The sequence below is a fragment of the Coregonus lavaretus genome (assembly GCF_964263955.1).
Source record: "Coregonus lavaretus genome assembly, chromosome: 19".
Taxonomy (NCBI): domain Eukaryota; kingdom Metazoa; phylum Chordata; class Actinopteri; order Salmoniformes; family Salmonidae; genus Coregonus; species Coregonus lavaretus.
Genome location: NC_140006.1, coordinates 29,310,642 through 29,334,331, shown reverse-complemented (window position 1 = coordinate 29,334,331; position 23,690 = coordinate 29,310,642). Strand labels below are relative to the sequence as shown.

General features: G+C 44.3%; 1 protein-coding gene across 1 annotated transcript; it reads right to left on the bottom strand.

Annotated features, from left to right (window-relative positions):
- Nucleotides 1-520: 520 nt before the first annotated feature.
- Nucleotides 521-23,485, bottom strand: LOC311146870 (centrosome and spindle pole-associated protein 1-like). Its single transcript, XM_084183485.1, has 29 exons — nucleotides 23,383-23,485; nucleotides 22,161-22,281; nucleotides 21,933-22,008; nucleotides 21,718-21,821; nucleotides 21,420-21,485; nucleotides 20,780-21,144; nucleotides 15,668-15,826; nucleotides 15,411-15,440; nucleotides 15,033-15,124; nucleotides 14,816-14,912; nucleotides 13,885-14,214; nucleotides 13,397-13,515; nucleotides 12,994-13,135; nucleotides 11,564-11,675; nucleotides 11,095-11,242; nucleotides 10,789-10,923; nucleotides 10,084-10,190; nucleotides 9,497-9,646; nucleotides 9,150-9,296; nucleotides 8,634-8,750; nucleotides 8,439-8,505; nucleotides 8,215-8,341; nucleotides 4,738-4,883; nucleotides 3,084-3,242; nucleotides 2,848-2,891; nucleotides 2,668-2,728; nucleotides 2,299-2,408; nucleotides 1,848-1,998; nucleotides 521-1,679 (listed from the first exon to the last, which is right to left on the bottom strand). Exons 2-29 carry the CDS (start codon nucleotides 22,263-22,265, stop codon nucleotides 1,459-1,461), a joined length of 3,687 nt encoding a protein of 1,228 aa, XP_084039611.1. The 5' UTR covers nucleotides 22,266-22,281; nucleotides 23,383-23,485; the 3' UTR covers nucleotides 521-1,458.
- Between the last annotated feature and the right edge of the window lie 205 nt (nucleotides 23,486-23,690).

Here is a 23,690-nt window from a genome sequence, read left to right as displayed (position 1 = left end):
GGTTAAATAGATGTCTGCTTGGGTTATGAAAACCAAGATGCACATGGTGTTTGAAGCTGTACTTTGAGGATAGTGTTTATTGGCGAGTCAGTTACATTAGGAAACAAGGTGTACATTAATGTTTTAATGTCAGATCAATACTGTACAACTCTGTACACTGTTGATTACCACCAAGAACATTCTCATTAGTCAGTCTTTGCATTGATGTTTAATAGAAGTTACTGACCGACAATTCACAGTTGCGTCACAATGCTTATTTAGGCTACTTGTCATGGCTTAGGAGCCTGTCGCAAATTAAACAGCTATCAGGTGAACTGAAACAAAGTACAAAACAACTTCCTTATTTAAAATATAATTTATTCAATCAAGTTGAAAAAGAGCTCACATCTAGGCCAAACATTTTCACACAGTACTTATAAAAATATTTTAAAACATGCCATTTGAACAATTTACATTAAATGTAGTGCCATTATTATACAATGAATTAAAACATGAATAAATATTGTAGAAAGATGTCCTGAACTGTTTCAAAGACTAAGGGCTCTATTCAATCCGTATCGTGGAAGTTCAGCGTGACTGAAATTTAAACGCAATGTTCAGAGGCTGCATGTGACTCAATCGGAAATGTCTTGCACAATCAGCGATACAGAATGTATAGAGTCCTAAGGCAACCCTAGCACACTGTCCAATTAGCAGCCTTTTAGAGGATGGCAACTGAGGCTGCAGTGTGTGCAGGCTTATTCCAGCACACTTCTTACACACCTGATTTAACAAATCAACTTCAATAGTACTTGACTGGCGCAAATGCCTGCACACAGTGTCCTTCTAGGAATGGAGTTGCTCTCCCCTGTACCGACTAACCATTCTCAGACAAGAATCTGCATATTTTTCATTACAGGTCCATGAAAGTACAATCTATGCGTTTTTCATAAGAAGCTCATAATTCTGCATTGCAAGAGGCATTTTCAGAGGTAGACCATGATACACAAGTCAAGCACTGCAAAAGTAAAGGGTTAAATTAGTCGACATCGATCTAGAAGCTAAAGCAGATGATCCTTCTGTGTTGAGGAGATACTGTATCTTCATGTACAGATTCTGCCAGCATGACCACTGATGTGGATGCATCAAGCCAAGTGACGGCAGTGTCCAAACGTAGGTCCCCTACACACTCAGGTTGTACAACTGATGTACAATGCATTTGACAGTAAAATACATATTTTACAGAGAGATGAATATGTATATATAGTTATATACTGTATAGAGTTGTGTATATTTTATACAACAGAGTTTTTCCTGCACAGAAATGTTTACACCACCATTATGTGGTTATTTTTGCACAGAAAAACTCAGGTCTAACACAGCTGTTATGTTAAAAGCGTTCAGTTGTACAACCTGAGTGTGTACGGGACCAAAGTGCTTTCAGTGACCCTGTTAAGGGGTAGAGGGGAGAGGTTTAGATTAGCCATGATAGGTAGAGGGGCCTTTCCAGTCCTGCACGGCCGACTCTCTGCTGGCCAGCCTCTCCCTGCGGGGGGTCTGACCAGTCATTAAGCGCTTCAGCGTCTCCGAGGTGTCTGGCCTCATCCACGGCTCCATGGCAACCGTATCCACAGAGCCCCGAGTGTCTTGGGCGCGAGGGGAAACCTGCAGAGACATGTCTTCATCACCAGACAGGTCTGCTGGAAGAGAGAGAAACCGTAAACAGAGACCTCCAACCCATCATCGTCATCAACCTAACAATGATTCATAGACAGATCTCCCAGGTAAGATGGCTGACAAATTGTTCCATTCCGGCATATTGGGGCACTGACAGCCTCTCAACAGTTGAATCTCTATCCAACACCCACCTCTTCTGAGGCCATGGCGGCTCATAGCCAGCAGCCTCTTGGTCCTATGGTGGTTACGCTCTCTGCCATGCTGCTCTGTGTTGAGACTGGCCTCTGACTGGCGGGAGTAGTTCTCTGGCTGGCCAACAGGCTCTCTGGAGCTCCCCCTCTCCTAAACAAGCCAGAGCACAAGGTATAATAATGGTAGAGGAATATATCATTTTCAATGGAGAGCTGCCACTGTCCTCTATTTAAGAAGTGAGGATATATTCACATAATATAGGGATCAGGGGTTGTATGTATCAAGCATCTCAGTGCCAATTTAGGATCAGTTTAGCCTTTTAGATGATGAAAAATATTACAAGGACAAGGGGTGCCTGATCCTAGATCAGCCCTCCTACTCAGATGCTTAGAGAATACTGTCCCAGATATCAGACTGAACTTTGAGCTCTTTGAGGCAGAGGGTTCTTACATTGTGCATGTCTGCCCTCTTGGCCAGCCCCCTCCTCCTCCTCTCCCTGGCTGAGAGCTGGGGCTTCTGCTCAGGTGGGGGGGACACTGGGAAGGCTTCACCCATGGGATCTTGGAGCAAACCACAGATAAATAGTTAGTGGTGTGATTCTCAAGGCGCTCCTTCCCTTACAACAACTGGTGTGCGTCCCAAATGGCACCCTATTCCCTATAGTGTACTACTTTCGACCAGAGCCCATCGGCCCCCCCCAAAAGTAGCGCATTATTTAGGGTATACGGTGACATTTGGGACGCAGCCTTAGTTGTGTGATTCTCAAAGCACTCCTTCCCATACTACACATGGATAGTAGTGAACCACAAGAGGCTTTACCAATGAAGGCACTGTCAGACTCCAACAGGGAACCTCTCATAGGATCCCCTACTGCATTCCTCTGGGGAGAATAGAGTGTACAGGCGTAGTGTCACACACAGACAAGCATGTACTGTACAGCAAAGATACTACTCTGTGGTTCAGGGCACTAGCTAAACAAACTGGCCAGTAGAAACTCACCAAATAATGGTTTTGTTGCTGGGGTGGTGACAGGTCAAAATAATCTGTAAAACAGAAAGACAAATGATTTAAGCCCTTAAAACGCAAGTGCTCCACCCGTAAATATCCTCACGTTAGTTAGTGATGAAGCAGTGAACAGAGATGTGAACAACAGGTATTTAATAGTGAGTGTTTAAGCAGTTGGGTTGATAGTCTATAGGCAGTGAGTAGAGGTTGATATTGAGTGTGCTACTGACCGTCGGCAGGTTTCCTCCTCAGGCTGTTGTTGATCCTGCGTTGCTCCTCCCTGTAGTCTGCCTGTCTCTGGATGTCCACACACTGTCCATCCCTGTCCCTGTCCCTGTCCCTAGGGGGCTCACAGTAACCATGGCCTTCCTCCCCTCTGGAGTCAACGTCTGCAGTACAAACAAAGACTTCTCCACTCAATACACACATGACAATACTCATCACCCTGGTCAAAAGTAGTGCACTGAAAAGGGAACAGGAAAAAGGGTGCAGACACAGCCCCAGTTGCTGCATTTGTTTGAACACTGTGCTGTTAAAGGGCAAATCCACCACTTTTCAACCTCATTTTCCTTATCTCCAGCACTATGAAAACGTATGCACTCACTAACTGTAAGTCGCTCTGATAAGAGCGTCTGCTAAAATGACAAATGTTTACAAAAATACCAGTGGAAACATGTTTAAATGGCGCATTTCTACGTTTTGTAGAAAAAAACATTTTAAAAACGGTGATGTGAAGAGCAATAAAATACCATCCCGGGATGGAAACTCATTGCAGGTTTAGAAAATCACTTTTAATCCTACCCTGTGATGTGACCAAACTTTTTTTTGTAGGACTTTTCTTCTTAACAACAGATCATAGAAACACGTAGACACTGGTTTCGTGCTGGGAATTATGAATAGAAGGTTGAAAAGTGTCAGAATTGCCCTTTAAGACTTAACAATCAATGGCCTGGGTTACGTTCCACATACCCCATTCCACATAGTGCATTACTTTTGACCTGACCCGATGGGCCCTGGTCAGAAATAGAGCACTACATAGGGCACGGGTTCTCAAATGTTTCAGGCCGGGGACCCCTTTTGTGATAAATTCATCAGGGACCCCCTCACAACTCAAGTGAGATTACGATAGCAAAACAAATAATTTGACTATGACTTCGGCAACGCATGGCCGGACTAACCAAGTCTCGGGCCCTTGGAAGAAACCTTTTAAAGGCCCACCTCTTGGCATCGGAAAGAAAATGTTGCAGTTTTCAAGCTAATTCCCTGCAATTCTACACGCCTCTTTTGGTAAAAAGCTGCGGGATGGGCCTGGAGAAATGTAAGCACTCAAATTCATAGACAGAGCTATGGATGCAAGGACTGACCATCCATGATATCAACATTATAGTGTAACCATGTTTTGAGGCTATACAGTGTTTGTTTACATTTACATTGTTTACAAACATTGGAGTAATAATAATAATAATAATAATAATAATAATAATAATAATAATAATAATATGCCATTTAGCAGACGCTTTTATCCAAAGCGACTTACAGTCATGAGTAAAACAAGCTTATATTTTGGGTTCTGATTAGATACGACAAGAACCAAACTCATTTATAAGTTATAGTCTTCAAGAATCAATGGGTATATATCATGGTATTCCATACCAAAAATGGATGTAGCAACTAAGGATTCTAGCTTTAAATTACCAACCCCAGAAAATGGGATGTTAAGTTGAAAAATGTATAATTGGTGGTGCACTGTGGATACCAACATATTTTTTTAAATATATTTTGAGATCTGTCCGCAGACCCCACTTTGACAACCCCTGACATAGGGAATAGGGTGCCATTTGGGACCGGCCCATTATTCATCAAACAGTCACTTTATTCCTTTACCTCTGTATCGGAGCTGTAGCGAGTCGTGGATTCTATGCAGGTTGTTAGGCTCCGTGTTCCTGGAGGAGGGTCTCCTGACGGGGGCCTGCAGCCGCAGTCTGGCAATGTCAAACACATCCACCTGGGGCCGCTCCCTGTCTCTGTGCCTGGACACCAGCACACAGCCACATCGATCAGCCTGGACACACAGCACTGGGGCTAACATACAGCCTAGACCAGGGGTTGGCAAAATGCTGCTTTTTTGGGGGGGATTTTTTAAATTTTTACATTTTCTTTGGCCCCCAAAGTTTTTGGTCAGAAAAAGACTAAAACCACCAGGAATTCAGCTAAAAATTAGTTTAATTTCGGGAAAACTCTTACAAAGTATTCCCAGGAAGAAAATAAAAAAAGAGAGATGTGATCGTGTCTCAATGTAATCAAGATATGATTGTTATTTTCAAATACAATTTATTTTAGGGCTTAGTTGTGGTCAATTTGCAGTGTATAAATTATTATAATTATGTTCCGGCCCCCCGACCATCCACTCTGACAAAAATCGTCCCACGGCTGAATCTAGTTGCCTACTCCTGGCCTGCACTACAGCCAACATGCAGCCTAGACAACGGCACACAGCTCCGGTCAGCATAGACACACAGCACTACAGCCAACATGCAGCCTAGACAACGGCACACAGCTCCGGTCAGCATAGACACACAGCACTACAGCCAACATGCAGCCTAGACAACGGCACACAGCTCCGGTCAGCATAGACACACAGCACTACAGCCAACATGCAGCCTAGACAACGGCACACAGCTCCGGTCAGCATAGACACACAGCACTACAGCCAACATGCAGCCTAGACAACAGCACACAGCTCCGGTCAGCCTGGACACACAGCACTATAACAACACACAGCCTATAGACAGGACACTGCAGCTATCACCTAACTTAAAGTCAACAAAGAGCACTACAGTTAAACGCACAGTAGTGGTGCGCGGGTCCGCTGTTTGTTCACCCGCACCTGCCCACAATTGCTAATAACCAGTCCACAACCGCCTGACTATATGTGATAAAGTGAAAATCGGAGTTCCACCTGACCCTAACCGCTAATATAGAAATTGCGCTGTAAGCTACAGTCAAAGACAGCAGAATTATTTTGACAGGGGGTGCAGGATTTTTTTTGCCTGATTTAGATATGTTTCTGCTTATAATTTCCAGTATTTTGGTAGGCTATTTGTTAGTCACCTTGTCTATAATTAGATACATGCAGCTTCTCTTCTGTCATTATATATTGCCCTAGAACACTAAATAAACCCTTGCTCACCAGAATGTCATACATCAATAGAATGAATGCTTAAATCTACACTGAACAAAAATATAATACATGTAAAGCGTTGGTCACGTTTCATGAGCTTAAATAAAAGATCCCAATCCATCTACCTGACAGCTGTGGAATATCAAGAAGCTGATTAAACAGCATGATCATTACACAGGTGTACCTTGTGCTGGGGTCAATAAAAGGCCACTCTAAAATGTGCAGTTTTGTCACACAACACAATGCCACAGATGTCTCAGGTTTTGAGGGAGCGTGCAATTGGCATGCTGACTGCAGGAATGTCCACCAGAGCTGTTGCCAGAGAATTGACTTCATGTCTCTAACATAAGCCACCTCCAACGTCGTTTTAGAGAATTTGGCAGTATGTCCAACTGGCCTTACAACCGCAGACCACATGTATGGTGTCATGTGGGCGAGCGGTTTGCTGATGTCAACGTTGAGAACAGAGTGCCCCATGGTGGCGGTGAGGTTATGGTTTGGGCAGGCATAAGCTATGGACAACAAACACAATTGCATTTTATTGATGGCAATTTGAATGCACAGAGATACCGTGACGAGATCCTGAGGCCCATTTTGAGGCCCATTTTTATTAAGGTATCTCCGACCAACAGATCCATACTGTATCTGTATTCCCAGTCATGTGAAATCCATAAATTAGGGCCTAATTTATTTATTTCAATTGACATAGATTTCCATATATGAACTGTAACTCAGTAAAATCTTTGAGATTGTTGCATGTTGCGTTTATATTTTTGTTCAGTATAGTTGACAAGTTCTCTGTAATCTTCTTTCGTGGAGGACAGACGTTTAGGGAACGGGGAGAAAGTGCAATAACTCAACAACAAAAAACTTGAAAGATTTTCAGAGCAAAATGTCCAAATTACATCAGTTTGCCCGGTTGTAAGGAAATAGACATCTGGGGAAAAGTCCCAAACATGTTTCTGATACAATTTCAGTTCGGCTTGGATGCATATTTTATGTGGTTGAAATACTATTAGCTTTTATGATGCTGATAAAGATAGATATCGTCTCCGGCCTTGACCAGGAGTCCCATAGAGCGGCGCACAATTGGCCCAGCGTCGTCTGGGTTAGGGGAGGGTTTGGCCGGGGGGGTTTTACTTGGCTCATCGCGCTCTAGTGACTCCTTGTGGTGGGCCGGGCGCCCGCAGTCTGTCTTTGATCGTCAGTTGAACGGTGTTTCCTCCAACACATTGGTGCAGCTGGCTTCCGGGTTAAGCGAGTGGGTGTAAAGAAGCGCGGTTTGGCGGGTAATGTTTCGGAAGACGCATGACTCGACCTTTGCCTCTCCCGAGCCCGTTGGGGAGTTGCAGCGATGAGACAAGATCTTAAATCACGAAATTGGGGCGAAAAAGGCGGCAAAAAAATGTATACCGTCTGTAGAGGTGCTAACTGAGCATTCGCATTCTCTCAAGATGCTGAAAGAAAAATAATATTTCTCCACTGCTGTTCCAGAGTCAAAATGTTGCCTACATTTGGTGTATAACTTTACTGCAAGACATGCTTAATTCTGCAGAAGTTAATATTAAGGCTATGCGAGCGGTTATAGACCTACAGTCAGTGTCCAGATTTCACTTTCCATTTAACCCATCTGAACAGTAGGCTACAGTTCCCTTGACATGCCATAGGCCTATTTGAAGTCCCAGTCTTGTGACAATCAAATTTGTATAGCGCCTCACAATCACCACACATAACACTGCTATCATCCTCTTTTACCACTTCACCAAATCTTTCCCAAACATTACTTTTCTGCCCCTCCCTTCTATATAATTTCCAACGGGATTGATGTTAACTTTTTCTGCCCATTCCCAAAAGCATTTGGCGATTGGTGTGTAGGCTATTTGGCACGCGTACAGTTAGGCCCTAAAGCTCACTAGATATAAATTGTACAAGAATTATACATTTATTGATTTAAGGTATTGTTTTCTCTTTTTTCAACCCACCCGCCACCCACTCTTCATCCACACAATATTTAATTACCCTAAACCTGTCCGCCCCACGGATATAACTGTGGGGACTGGGGGTTATGAGTCAAACACCGCATCACTAACGCACAGCACTACAAATAACACACAGCCTGAACCTTTGGATTGCTGAAGCCACGCGACCAACAGTGGAGGGTATCACCTCACCAGCCTTACCTGTCACTCATAGAGGAGTCCAGCTCCTCCCACTCTGACTGCAGTAGCTGGCCCTCCAGTCGTTTCTGCTCGCTACGCAGCTGTCTGCGCAGCTCCGACAGCTCGCTGATCACACCCCGCTGGTCCTCTGGCACACACATACACACACGTCAGCATCACAGACGTTGAGAGATAATGGAGTTTCTACCTGCTGTGTACTGTACAATAGTGGGAGGCAGTGTTACCGGCAGCTCTCAGCTGGTTCCTGCGAGCTGGGACTGGGGGGGACTGGAGGCCTGACAGAGAACGCTCCTACAGGGGGAAGAGAGGGTGGAAGACAAGATCCAGTCATTATGCTCCACTGACATCTCCTCACAGTCAAACGATTTCCCTCCATGGTGGTGTGGAAGAGGATACTGTGTGCTCTGGAAGTCACTCACAGACAGGGGGACGGTAGTAGCGCGAGGGCTGTCCATGGACGGAGGTCTGGGGGTGTACTGGGGAGCTTGACGCCTCTTTTGGAGGGTGGGAATGGGGGGAGACGGCTCCCTTGGTACCTTCAGACAGACAACCACATGAATGTCATCACTTATCTCATATGAATCTCTCAGGGCCTGCTTCCTGACTAAAAAGCCCTTTCAATAGAGATTCTTCATTTAGCATGCTTTTTAGTCCAGGACTAGGCTTATTTGGGCCAGTAACCGAAAGGTTGCTGGATCGAATCCCCAAGCTGAGATGGTAAAAATGTGTCATTCTGCCCCTGAGCAAGGCAGTTAACCCACTGTTCCCCGGGCGCCGATGACGTGGATGTCGATTAAGGCAGCCCCCTTCTCCTCTCTGATACAGAGGGGTTGGGTTAAATGTGGAAGACACATTTCAATTGATGCATTCAGTTGACTAGGTATCCCCCTTTCCCTTAATGTTCAGAGGGTCAAACAGTCTTCCAGTGAGCTCACCTCTAGGCGTGCCCGTCTCTCCTCCTCATACTGCTTCCTCAGGGCAGAGTTCTCCATCTCCTCTACCTCTTTCTTCTTCTTCTTCCTCTCCACCTCTTTCTTTCGCTCCTCAGCCAGACGGATCAGCGCCTCATTCTTGGCTTTTTGCTGGAGGGAGAAAAATTTTGCTCAGTCCCCTGAGTGAGTGAGTGTGTTGCAATAAAGTTTACTGAACTGAATGACTCATGTCAAACGATAGCATTCAGCTGATAGCAATGTTACTCGTAGTAGTAGATATGAGTATTGCAGTGTAATCTAATGCTAAAGCCCCCTTAGTGAATCCAAGCCCTGGTCGAGTTAATACTGACGTCCATCTCCTTGCGTTTCTTCCTATCCTGTTCTTCTTCATACTCTCTCTGGATGCGTTCCCTCTGCTCAGCCAGCCTCTTCTCCTCCTTCTCCTCCTCCAACCTCTGGCGCTCTCGCTCCTCCGCATCCTTCCTCCGCTTCTCCTCAATCTTAGGCAGCAGGACAGACAACCAGGGTCATCAGTGAGACAGTCTGTATGTGTGTATCCAATCACATATCAAAGCTGAGTGTAAGGTTAACCAAACCATCAATGCGCTTTAGTACAACATTGTGAGTTTAAGCTCTGTAATAAGCTTTTTTTAATGTGATTTCTGATCATGCTTAGGGTAAGGTTTATTTCAGCTGATAATATGAAAACGCTACTCTAGCCATCTTTCACACAGTAATAATAATAATAATAATAATAATAATAATAATAATAAGCCATTTAGCAGACGCTTTTATCCAAAGCGACTTACAGTCATGTGTGCATACATTTTTACGTATGGGTGGTCCCGGGGATCGAACCCATTACCCTGGCGTTACAAGCGCCATGCTCTACCAGCTGAGCTACAGAGGACCAGCACTGATGTATAACATCCAGTACCTGTTGTTTGAGGTAAGCCTTGTACTTTTCCTGTTCATGGACCTGCAGTGGAGTGGGCAGGTTCCCAAAAATATTGCCTCTGGCAAACGAAGGGGCCTGAACAAAACCTGTTGAGAGAGAAACCCACCAGACAAAACAACATATTAGCTGAACCTGACAGTGAGTTGGACAGGTTGAGGCTGTAATCTCTCGTAGACAGACTACGTAAACATAAATAGTACCGTAGGTCTGTCATGATACAACGGGATGCGTGAGATAACGACAAGCATTAGTTCCGGTGCTTGGGTTTTACGTCACTGATTATTTGGACAAATCATGATTTCGCAGGAGTTAGCATCTTTCGAATTTCCGAAGGGGAGGGGACATTTGGCCCATAGACTTGCAAAGAGAGAGAGGGTGGAGCTCTTCATTCCAGTTCCGATCCTCATTCTCGCTCGCTCTCTTCTCTTAACACGTACGGACCCAGACCTTAATCGTGCATCTGACCAATTACACAAGACTTTAGATCTGGGTTAACAGAGATTACTGAGGGTGCCACTACCACTTTGGGTTGTGTCCCAAATGGCAGCCTAGACCAGGACCCATAGGGCTTTGGTCAAAAGTAGTGCACTATGAAGGGAATAGGGTACCTTGTGGGACAGCTTTCCTCTCTGTCCTTAGACTCCTGATAGAGAATCACATCAATGTGAAAACTACTGTATCTACCTGAGACTCTGTGGGTGGAGGGAGGTCTAGTGTCCTCCTCTCGGAGTACTGCCATGGTGGCTGTTGCGCTCTTCTGCCATGACTTGGGGTTGATGTAGGCCTCTTCATTATGCTTGTGCATCTGGTGCAGATCGGCTGGTGACACAATTCACACGATTATGATTAGCAATAATCTTAACAAAGATTAAAAAACATTACACATTGGCTTTTCTCTGCTATCAGTCTCCAAAACGTATGTACTGAAACAAAGTTTAGAGAATATGTGGACCATAGTGTGGAGGGAGGGAAATAGCAGAGGGAACACACTGATGAGGTTGCCCCTGCTGTCTCTGAGAGGGGCTCCTCCTCCTCCTCTCCCCCAGGGGTTGTGGTTCTTCATGTCAGCCTCCAGCTTGGCCTCATAGCGATCTGCCTCCTCCCTGTCCAGCCTCCGCCGCTCCCGTCTCTCCTGGATCTGGAGTCAGGTTAGGATGGAACACTTTGATCAGAATACCATAAACACAAATAACGGGTCATCACCGGTCACACAAAGAAGGCAATGGAAGAGGCTGGAATGCAATAGTATATTGTTGTTGGAATGTCTATACATATTCAGTTAAACACTTTTTATAACACTTGTAATATTCTATATCAATCTACAACTCATCTATGTTACCTGGCAAAAAATCTGACTCCTCCCTTTCCTGGTGTCTCCCTGCCGAAATAGCACACTCTGTGACAAAATGTATGTAGGCGAAAGACACTGCTGACTTCCACAATCACATTCAAAATGTACCTGTTGTCTTAGTGCCTCCTTGTAACTTATCGCACTCTCTTTAGATGGCTTGACCTGCTCTGCAGGGAATAATCCAATCCCTGAACCCATGGTAGCAGCATCACTGGCAGGTCTGCTGAACAAGAGTCTAAATGTTAATTCACTCATGTATTCCTTCTGTTCATTACTATAAAAAGCTGATCAATTTGAAATGATCAATACTATGCAAAAAGGTATGGGAAACGGGAGACACAATTGGTGGTTTGTCACTTTTCATGCCTTATGTAATGAATGTCAATGTATCACTGTGAAAGATGTTTATGCAGCCACTAGGAGGCGAGAGAGCGAGAGAGAGACAGCTCAGAGCAGTCCAGACCAGTGCAGCAGTGACTAGGCAGGGAGGGAACAACACTCCCATCTGTCCAGACCAGACCAGTGCAGGCTGCAGCAGTGACTAGGCAGGGAGGGAACAACACTCCCATCTGTCCAGACCAGACCAGTGCAGGCTGCAGCAGTGACTAGGCAGGGAGGGAACACTCCCATCTGTCCAGACCAGACCAGTGCAGGCTGCAGCAGTGACTAGGCAGGGAGGGAACAACACTCCCATCTGTCCAGACCAGACCAGTGCAGGCTGCAGCAGTGACTAGGCAGGGAGGGAACAACACTCCCATCTGTCCAGACCAGACCAGTGCAGGCTGCAGCAGTGACTAGGCAGGGAGGGAACAACACTGCCATCTGTCCAGACCAGACCAGTGCAGGCTGCAGCAGTGACTAGGCAGGGAGGGAACAACACTCCCGTCTGTCCAGACCAGACCAGTGCAGGCTGCAGCAGTGACTAGGCAGGGAGGGAACAACACTCCCATCTGTCCAGACCAGACCAGTGCAGGCTGCAGCAGTGACTAGGCAGGGAGGGAACAACACTCCCATCTGTCCAGACCAGACCAGTGCAGGCTGCAGCAGTGACTAGGCAGGGAGGGAACAACACTCCAGTCTGTCCAGACCAGACCAGTGCAGGCTGCAGCAGTGACTAAGCAGGGAGGGAACAACACTCCCATCTGTCCAGACCAGACCAGTGCAGGCTGCAGCAGTGACTAGGCAGGGAGGGAACAACACTCCCGTCTGTCCAGATGGCCAGTGGGCATGACCTTCTCATAATAGAACACTGGCCACCGATAGGGGGAAAAGCTCTCTGTTTGTAGCTTTAGAGGAGCCCCCTACTGGTGAATAGGGGATATACTCATTTGTAGGTGTTGAAAAGAAACAGTCCAAATTCTCTACCCTTCTCCAGAAGTGGGCACTCGTTCACTCCCCCATATTCCTCACAGCAGTCCATTCCTTTTCAATCAATGAGGGGGAGTGTACAAGTACATACTTCAGGAGAACGGTAGATAATCGGAATGTAGCCTAGGTGTTGAAGGGAAGAGAAAGAATGTAATAGGTACGGCACATACTGTGGAGGGGTCTCTGGATGGCTGCTCCCCCTGTGCTGGCTGTGAGGGCTGTGTTGACCCATCTGGCTGGGATGAGGCCCTGCAGGAGGCAGGCTTAGGTAGGACATGGGCTGCACCCCTCCTGTCAGCGGGATCTGACCATCTAACAATGAAACACAGAACACTCATTAGGCTGGATCAGAGAACACATGTATTGTATCCCAATGTCTAAATGTGTACACTACTTAGTATGAAGTGATGCATTTCCTATGCATACTAAATAGTATGCTAGTATGGACATTGGGACAGTAAATTGCTTTCACTCCAATATCCATTTCCTTTTTTCTAAGTGTATTGTAACATGGAATCCTTTTCCTGTGTTAATATAGACTATATAATAGACTGGTATGTAGGTGGTGCTTACAGTAGGCCAGGTTAGGGTCCAGTGGGTTCCTTGCACCATAGTAGAGATGGGCCTCGTCATAGGGACTTCTATAGGCATCTGCCAATGTGGATGGTGGATGAGGACGGAAACCTGGAATCCTGAAACAAATTCAAAATCATACAGCAATGTTTCATTATGTCAGACAAAACAATAATGTAGTGAATTTATCAGATTGTCTATTCAAAATGGCGCCCTTTTTCCTATATAACGCACCACTTTTGACCAGAGCCCGGGTGCCATTTGGGACGCAAGCCAGGATTACTGTCATAGCTACCTAGGTGACAGGTAGCCTAGTGACTCGAGCGTTGGAACAGTAAGCGAAAGGTTTGTCGATTTGCCTTTGAGCAAGGCACTTAACCCTACTTTGCTCCAGGGGCGCCGTACTACTATGGCTGACCCTGTAAAACAACACATTTCACTGAACCTATCCAGTCTATGTGACAATACAACATATTTTCTTTTTTTACCTGGGGGTATCCATGCTCCTGTGAATGGTCTGGCTGTAAGAGGAGATGCCTCCACTGCTGAGCCCCAGGGTGTGGCTGTAGTCCAGCAGGGGGGACTGGAAGGCCACGCGGGGCTGCTCAGGGGGAAGCCTCTCTCTGTTTTCCTCACTGGGTCTCCCATTCAACTCATCCCCTGGTAGGTCCACAGCTTGTCCTGGTGGGTACCAGCTGTCTTTTCTCTTTCTGGCATGGTCGCCAACATTCACTGCTCCAAACGGTTTGATCCGATCTGCCTGTTTCTCCGGGTCAGTCGCCCCTGTCACAGCAACTCTGAGCTCCAAATCCTTCTCCCTAATACGACAAAGGATATAACAGACAGCTCACATGAGGTGTCCATATCGGTTTGAAACCCTTAAATTGTCTATCTTAGTGAGATGGGCTACATGATCTACATAGACACATTTTAGCATCATTGTGGTCAGAGGTAGATTTGTTTATAAGCTGCGTTTACACGGGCAGCCCAAATCTGATATTCTTTAAAATTATTTTCATTTTATTATTATTTATTTATTTATTTATTTATTTATTTTACTCCATATACAAACGTATACATATGAACAACAAACTTACAGATGCACACAACCAATGACTACATCTCATCTGCCCAGACCCGCATGCTCACACCCCCATCCCTAGTACCTGCATTATTGTTTGCCACTTGGCCTTCAAATGTTTTTCTCGTCACCCCATGCTATTTCAATAATTATTGGCAAAAGATCTGATCTGATTGGTCATAATATCAGAATTGGGCTGCCTGTGTAAAGGCAGCCTTATAAACAAATCTACCTCAGACTACAAAGCTGCTAAAATGTAGCCCATCTGACTAAGATGGAAAATGTAAGGGTTTGTTCTTTATCAGACAGCAGAATCAAACACAGATATTGACACCCACCTCTTCTTATTCCTCTGCTGTTCAGCTATCTGCTCCTGCAGCTCCTGCCTGTACCTCTCCTTCCTTCCCTGCAAGGCAGCATCTGCATCTGCAGCCCCTGTCAGATCATGCCATGTCACCGCATTTTAGAAGAATATCATCAAATGTTCAATTAGTCCAGAAAAAAACAATGTCGTTTTAATCTTAGTATTGAACTTCAGAACAGAGTTGGTCTTACCAATCATCAGCCCGGTAGCGAATTCAAGCTCTTCCTTCTTGGTAGAGGATCTGGATCTTCCACTTGGTCTCATCCCTGCTGGTACCTGCAGCCTGGCAGATAGGACGTCAATCAGCACTCACAGTACACTCATCATACCTCACAGACAATTATCTCTCTGTATTCTTCAATGTTCGTTTAGTGAGCGAGGGGTTGAATTGTGTGAGTGAAGTTCTATAAGGGTAAAACACGCTTACAGTCCACTATCGGTTTGTCTGATTTTAGGCTGGCTATGGGTTTTAATATGATCTTATTGTAGGAGCGGAATCTAAATCTCTACGAATAGCTGGCACAAGAAGCTTCAACAAGCCATGATCCGGGTACAGTGTGACATCAGACCTTTCATCTGTACTTTTCCATCCAATGTCCCTTAAAATTGAAAAAATAAAATGTTTTATCCAGATTAGATTAGAGTAGATACTTTGTCTACTGTTTACATACATTTACTTTACATAGAGATGCTTTATAAAATCCATAACAAAAAGAGACATGGCAATCAAATCGTGTTCACTTGTCCAAATTGGTTTTAGCAGAATCCTTTGGAAGTTTGAGTTATCAAAATTATAGGTATAGTTATTCAATACTACTTGACGTACTTGGGTTTGGGGGTTACAGATGATGTCCCCCGGCGTGCCTCCGAATAATCCTCATCAGGAGCAACAGACCCGTTAGTCTCCTTCCTGTCTGCATATTGACTACTCTCTGTGTAGTCATCAGGCAGTTCAGCACCCCTGTTCCGGAGCCTTGATATGTCCCTGGGCAAAAAATAGGAAGAAGATGAACAATACTTTTTCAAACAGACATAAAAACATATAGCAAATACCATGTCAGTAGAAATAGTTAACCAATTACATAGCTAAAAACGGAATCCATTAAAGGTAAGTGTAACATCATTAACAACTTGGGCCAACAGGGAATGGGTGGAGGGAGGGGATATAATGTGAATTGTTTTAATATTATTTTAATATTGTATGTTTTTGTGCCTTTTGCTTTGTTTGTTACTCAGTTAAGAAAAAAAATATGATATATTTGTACTTACTCATGTCAAGAATTGCATGACCATGGCAACGTGACTAGGAACATGGTCGTGTACAAACAGACCGCCTTTGACCTCCGTAAATCAAGAGGCTAAACCACAGTACAGGGACAAAGTGGAGTAACAATTCAACGGCTCAGACACGAGACATGTGTGGCAGGGACTGCAGACAATCACAGATTATAAATGGAAAGCTAACCATGTGGAAGACACCGACGCCTCGCTCCCGGAAAAGCTAAACACCTTCTTCGCCCGCTTGGAGGAAAACATTGAGCTGCTGACACGGGCCCCCGCCGCTCACGAGGACTGTGTGCTCTCGTTCGCCGTGGAAGCGTGTTAACCCTCACAGGGCTGCCAGCCCAGCCGCGTCCTCAGCATGTGCAGACCAGCTAGCTGGAGTGTTTATGGACATATTCAATCTCTCCATATACAGTGCTATGAAAAAGTATTTGCCCCCTTTCTAATTTTCTCTACTTTTGCATATTTGTGATACTGAATGTTATCAGATCTTCAACCAAAACCTAATATTAGATAAAGGGAACATAAGTGAACAAATAACACAACAATTACATATTTATTTCATAAACAAAGTTATGCAACACCCAATTCCCCTGTGTGAAAAGGTAATTTCCCTCTTACACTCAATAACTGGTGTGCCACCTTTAGCTGCAATGACTCCAACCAAATGCTTCCTGTAGTTGTTGATCAGTCTCTCACGTCACTGTGGAGGAATTTTGGCCCACTCTTCCATGAAGAACTGCTTTAACTCAGTGACGTGTGGCTTTTCAAGCATGAACTGCTCGTTTCAAGTCCTTCCACAACATCTCAATTGAGATTAGGTCTGGACTTTGACTAGGCCATTCCAAAACCAAACTCTGCATTCCACAGTAAGAACATCATACCAAAGGTCAAGCATGGTGGTGGTGGTGTGATGGTTTGGGGATGCTTTGCTGCCTCAAGACCTGGACGACTTGCCTTAATAGAAGGAACCATGAATTCTGCTCTGTATCAGAGAATTCTACAGGAGAATGTCAGACCATCCGTCTGTGAGCTGAAGCTGAAGCGCAGCTGGGTCATGCAGCAAGACAATGAACCAAAACACACAATCAAGTCTACATGAAAATTGCTAAAAAGCAACAAATTTGAGGTTTTGGAATGGCCTAGTCAAAGTCCAGACCTAATCCCAATTGAGATGTTGTGGCAGAACTTGAAACGAGCAGTTCATGCTTGAAAACCAACACGTCAGTTAAAGCAGTTCTGCATGGAAGAGTGGGCCAAAATTCCTCCACAGTGACGTGAGAGACTGATCAACAACTACAGGAAGCATTTGGTTGGAGTCATTGTAGCTAAAGGTGGCACAACCAGTTATTGAGTGTAAGGGGGCAATTACTTTTTCACACAGGGGAATTGGGTGTTGCATAACTTTGTTTATGTAATAAGTGAAATAAATATGTAATTGTTGTGTTATTTGTTCACTTATGTTCCCTTTATCTAATATTAGGTTTTGGTTGAAGATCTGATAACATGCAGTATCACAAATATGCAAAAGTAGAGAAAATTAGAAAGGGGGCAAATACTTTTTCATAGCACTGTACCAGTCTGTTGTCCCCACTTGCTTCAAGATGTCCACCATTGTTCCTGTACCCAAGAAAGCTAAGTTAACTGAACTAAATGACTATCACGTCGTAGCACTCACATCTGTCATCATGAATTGCTTTGAGAGTTATGGACCATATCAACTCCACCTTAACCGACACCCTAGACCCACTACAATTTGCATACCGCCCCAACAGATCCACGGACGACGCAATCACCATTGCACTGCACACTGCCCTATCCCACCTGAACAAGACAAATACCTATGTAAGAATGCTGTTCATCGACTACAGCTCAGCCTTCAACACCATAGTGCCCTCCAAGCTCATCACTAAGCTCAGGACCCTGGGTCTGAACCCCTCCCTATGCAACTGGGTCCTGGACTTCCTGATGGGCCGACCCCAAGTGGTGAAAGTAGGCAACAACACCTCCACCATGCTGATCCTCAACACAGGGGCCCCACAGGGGTGCGTGCTCAGCCCTTTCCTGTACTCCCTGTTAACCCATGACTGCGTGGCTACGCACATCTCCAAATCAATCATCAAGTTTGCTGACAACACAATAGTGGTAGGCCTGATTACCAACAACGACGAGACAGCCTTCAGGGAGGAGATGAGAGCCCTGGTTGAGTGGTGCCAGGAAAATAACCTCTCCCTCAACGTCAACAAAAAGAAGGAGCTGATCATGGACTACAGGAGACAGCAGAGAGCATATCCCCATCCACATCGACGAGGCCGCAGTGGAGAGGGTCAAAAGCTTCAAATTCCTTGGCGTGCACATCACTGACGACCTGAAATGTTGCCTTCACACAGTGTGGTGAAGGCGGCACCACATCACCTCTTCAACTTCAGGAGAATGAAGAGGTTCGGCTTGGCCCCCCAAGACCCTCACAAACTTCTACATATGCACCATTGAGAGCATCTTGTCGGGCTGTATCACTGCCTGGTACAGCAATTGCAACGTCCGCAACCGCAGGGCTCTCCAGAGGGCGGTGGTGCGGTCAGCCCAACGCATCATCGGGGGCACACTTCCTGCCCACCAGGACATCTACAGCACCCGGTGTCACAGGAAGGCCAAGAAGATCATCAAGGACCCCAGCCACCCAAGCCACGGCCTGTTCACCCCGCTACCATCTAGGAGGCAGAGACAGTACAGGTGCATCAAAGATGGGACCGAGAGACTGAAAAACAGCTTCTAGCTCAAGGCCATCAGACTGTTAAACAGTCATCACTAGCCTGCCTCCACCTAGTACCCTGCCCTGAACCTCAGTCACTGTTACTAGCCGGCTACCACCCGGTACTCTACCCTGCACCGTAGAGACTGCTGCCCTATGTACATAGTCATTGAACACTGGTCACTTTAATAATGTTTATATACAGTTTTACCCACTTTATATGTATATACTGTATTCTAGTCATGTCTCATCCTATACAACTACTGCTGTACACACCTTTTCTATTAATATATTGTCTAAAAGTCACCATTGGTGACTTATCAATATATTGATAAAAGTCACCTTGTCCGAGAGAGATTTACATGGTTATCAAAACGTCACGGCAGGGTAAGCCTACACGAAACACAGCCCTTATTTTAAGTGTTTCAAAAATTCTCCATGGGAAAAATGAATGGAGGAAAAATGATTGGAACCAATTCCCTGTTTGACCGCTATGTTTTATGGGTATTATGACACCTCCACTGTCGGGTTCTTTACTCCATAATGTCAAAGTGGAATTATATTTTTAGACATTTTTATAAATTAATAAAAAATGAAAAGCTGAAATGTCTTGAGTCAATAAGTATTCAACCCCTTTGTTATGGCAAGCCTGTGAATTTCAAGCACAGATTTAACCACAACGACCCGGGAGGTTTTCCAATGCCTCGCAAAGAAGGGCACCTATTGGTAGATTTAAAATAAAAGAACACATTGAAAATCCCTTTGACCATAGTGAAGTTCTTAATTACACCAAGTCCCTACAAAGATACGTGCGTTCTTCCTAACTCAGTTGACGGAGAGGAAGGAAACCACTCAGGGATTTCACCATGAGGCCAATGGTGATTTTAAAACAGTTACAGAGTTTGATAGGAGAAAACTGAGGATGGATCAACAACATTGTAGTTATTCCGTAATACTAACCTAAATGACAGAATGAAAAGAAGGAAGCCTATACAGAATAAAAATATTCCAAAACATGCATCCTGTTCGCAATAAGGCACTAAAGTAAAACTGCAAAAAATGTGGCAAAGAATTTACTTTTTTGTCCTGAATACAAAGCATTATGTTTGGGGCACATCCAACACAACACATCACTGAGTACCACTCTTCATATTTTCAAACATGGTGGTGGCTGCATCATGTTCTGGGTATGCTCATCATCGGCAAGGCCTAGGGAGCTTCTTTTTTTTTTATAAAAAGAAAAGGAATAGAGCTAAGCACAGGCAAAGTCCTAGAGGAAAACCTGGTTCAGTCTGCTTTCCAACAGACACTGGGAGACTAATCCACTTTCAGCAGGACAATAAACTAAAACTCAAGGCCAATTATACAATGGAGTTACTTACCAAGATGACATTGAATGTTCCTGAGTGGCCTAGTTTTGACTTAAATCGCTTGAAAATATATGGCAAGACTTGAAAATGGCTGTATAGCAATGTTCAACAACCAACTTGACAGAGCTTGAAGAATTTTAAAAAGAATAATGGGGATATATTGTGCAATCCAGGTTTGCAAAGCTCTTAAGAGACTTACCCAGAAAGACTCACAGCTGTAATCGCTGCCAAAGTTGATTCTAACATGTATGGACTCAGGGGGTTGAATACTTATCTAATAAAATATATTTGTGTTTTATTTCCATTAAATTTAAAAAAGCTAGCATTTTTCTTCCACTTTGACATTAAAGTATTTTGTGTAGATCGTTGACAAAAAACGAAAATTAAATCAATTTTAATCCCATTTTGTAACAACAAAATTAGGAAAAAGTCAAGTGTGAATACTTTCTATTTATATTCTGGACTCTGACATTGCTCGTTCTGATATTTATTTATACTTTATTTGAATCACATAGGAAGTGTAAAAAAATACCTTAAGTCTGTTTTGTAGTGTCTTCTTTGCCACGTCCGCTCTTCTACTCTCTCTAGCCCCATCTGTTTTGGTCTCCTTCTCACCATCAGGTCCAGCTCTTCCTCTGTGAGGTCCTCCTCAGAGTCAAAGTTCACTCTCACCAGCCTGGCCCTCTCTCTGGGAAGCAGCAGCTCATCCTCAGGCCACATGCCCTCCATCTTCCTGCCATCCACTAGGCAGCGTCCTCCCTTATGCAGCCCCCTCCTTCCCTCTGTCAGCGTGTCTGCGTCTCTCCTGGAGGGGGCCCGCTTGGGGTGCACCGGGGGTCTGGGGCTGCAGTGGACAACAGGGAGGTCTGGAGGAGCTCTGAGAGAAGCAAGCTGCTCCTGTATGTATGAGGGGGAAAGGACAGTTTAAAGATGATCGACTTTTGGTTCCAAGCACCCTTTTTACTTGCAGAAGAAGATAGAGTTGAACATGTTCTCTTCATTTACTGAGACATGTTTAAGATGACCTGAGGTCTAAAGTTTACCAGCTCTCTCTCTCTCTCTCTCTCATAAGCACTTGGCTGTCTGATTTGACTGGTTGGAATGAACTCTAAGCGGCCTCAGTTGACTGAGCATGGTATAATATAGGCTATATGCAGAACTGTCTAGGTTACCTTAGCAGCTCTGCTCTCACCAAGGGGAAGGGATGGGTCTGGTTCAGCAGCATTGAGATGTTTTTTCTATAATTAAGGGACAAAATTGGCCAAATCAGCCCAAAGCAGAGATTATTGTTAAATACGTTTATTGGTTGAAAAATATTTGGAAGAAAACTGCACTGACTCCTTGCACCCGTACCATTCCAGTGATCTTGTTTATTGCACTCTCAAGTAAATCTTGTGGCCCATGCATGGATGCTGACAGATTACAAAGTAGTAAAAACAACATAACTTTTGGCATTGGTAATATTATTACCTGAGCCATGTAGCATCTGTAGTCCAGACGGAGCTCTTGCTGTAACTTCTGTTTCTTCCTCTCATAGTCTTCACCCAAAGGTAAACTTACACAACAATTCTCCTCTGAAAAACAGGATGGCATACATGAAATAAAAAGACCTCCCAACAGTCAGGATTTAGATCTACCACAAAGTGCTAACAAATTGGGTTCATAACTTCAAATTTATACTGTACCCTTCCCTTGTGCTGTGGACGACTTAAATGTCGGGATATTTGTGAGTGTGGGGTCATGGGCCTTGTGGTCTTCTGTCTGTTGATCAGTAAAATCCAGTCACAGGTCAGAAAATTGCAATAATTTGCTCAGCTGTCACCAAACACAAAGTAGCATGCATTGCACCCATGTCCAAGTCCAACATTTTCAGTATTCTAGCACCACAGTAAAAAAGGAGTATTGAAACACACCCTTATTTCAAGGTAAGGTGGATCCCGTTCCAAGCTGGCTTTATCCTCTGCCACTCTGGCCTTCTGTTGCTGGATGAATTTCTCAAGTTCATCATCCATCTCCATTTATAATACAGGCTCACTGAAAGACATTAAGTGACAAAATTAAATAATTTCTAAATACAGCTAAAATGTACTAGCAACGTACCCACATTATAACGTTATCTAGCTAGTAAACAGCCACTTCAATGGTTCTGTAAAATGGTTAAAATAATAGTGATGTTGTTGACGTTAGCAAGAAAGGTCTTGAATTGTAAACATGTAGGCGCTACTAGTAGCTAACTGGCTACATTAGCTACAGCGTAGTAGCAGCTAGCTACCCCAATGCTAGTTACCGGTACCGTTACCGAAACAGCACGTCTTTGGACTCAACAAGTCTAACGTTAGCTATGTAGCTAACGTTACTGTAACTAAACCATCTAACTTATGCTGTTGTAATATCATCTGATCATCTCATTGACATTGGCAAACTTGAACTATCTAGCCAGAAATGGGCACCATGTAGCTCAGTTGGTAGAGCATGGCGCTTGCAACGCCAGGGTTGTGGGTTCGATTCCCACGGGGGGCCAGTATGAAAAAATAAAAAATAAACAAAATATATACACTCTTAACTGTAAGTCGCTCTGGATAAGAGCGTCTGCTAGATGAATAAAATGTAAATGGCCCACTGTCTCTTTAATTTCCGTTGTCAAGCAACCACTGAACACAAAAACCAGGTTTTAGCGAGAGCCATGTGATCGTACTTCGTAACTCTTGCTTTGTGTAAAAAAATAAAGAAAGAATGCCCAGTCAGCGGTCCCCGTTAATTGGTGTTTATTCTGACGATAGACACAAGGAAGCGCATTAGAGTCAGACACTCTGGTTTACCTAGCTAACTATCATTTAGGCCATGCCTAGCTAGCAAGCAAACTGTAACGTTATGTAATGACATTACACGCAAACATTAATACTTTTACACGAGTTAGATAGCATGCCAGAATCTCATTATAAGCTCAATTAGTTAGCTAACGTTAGTAGCTGGCTAGCTAACTAAGTTACCTGCTGTCTCTAGTTAACCTGTTGGCTAGCTAGCTAACGCTACAACGACAAATAAATGCAAGTCAGGCGTAGACTAGAAAACTGTTGCTGGGCTGGTTTTCTAACACGCCAAGCGAAATATTAAAATGCCATAAACAATACTCACCATTTGAGCAACGAAGTTAGTTAGCGAGCTTGCTAACCTTTGCTACTCAGGTAGCTAAAGCTACAAGGCAACAGCAAAGATGATGGATATACTGACAAGATACACGTCTCTCCGCCCTAACAATAGAGTACCACGGTATGAGTCATAATCAAATGTTCCCTCTAATATTTAAATGTCAGGTCTGCTGAGCGCAAACTTGAACCTTGTGAAATTTCTGTGCAACTTCCGGTGCGCGTTTACTGTACCCGCTTTAATTTACTGTTTTAACAGTGGCCAATCAGGCTACCTGATCATAATGTAGGCCTACA

Excerpts from the sequence above, each read along its gene's own strand:
- LOC311146870 (XM_084183485.1), bottom strand. The coding sequence starts at position 22,265 with ATGGAGATGGATGATGAACTTGAGAAATTCATCCAGCAACAGAAGGCC. Across the intron at positions 10,924-11,094 it reads CAGCAGGGGCAACCTCATCA|CCGATCTGCACCAGATGCAC; the intron begins GTGTGTTCCCTC and ends TTGTGTCACCAG. Across the intron at positions 8,506-8,633 it reads CTACTACCGTCCCCCTGTCT|GAGCGTTCTCTGTCAGGCCT; the intron begins GTGAGTGACTTC and ends TTCCCCCTGTAG.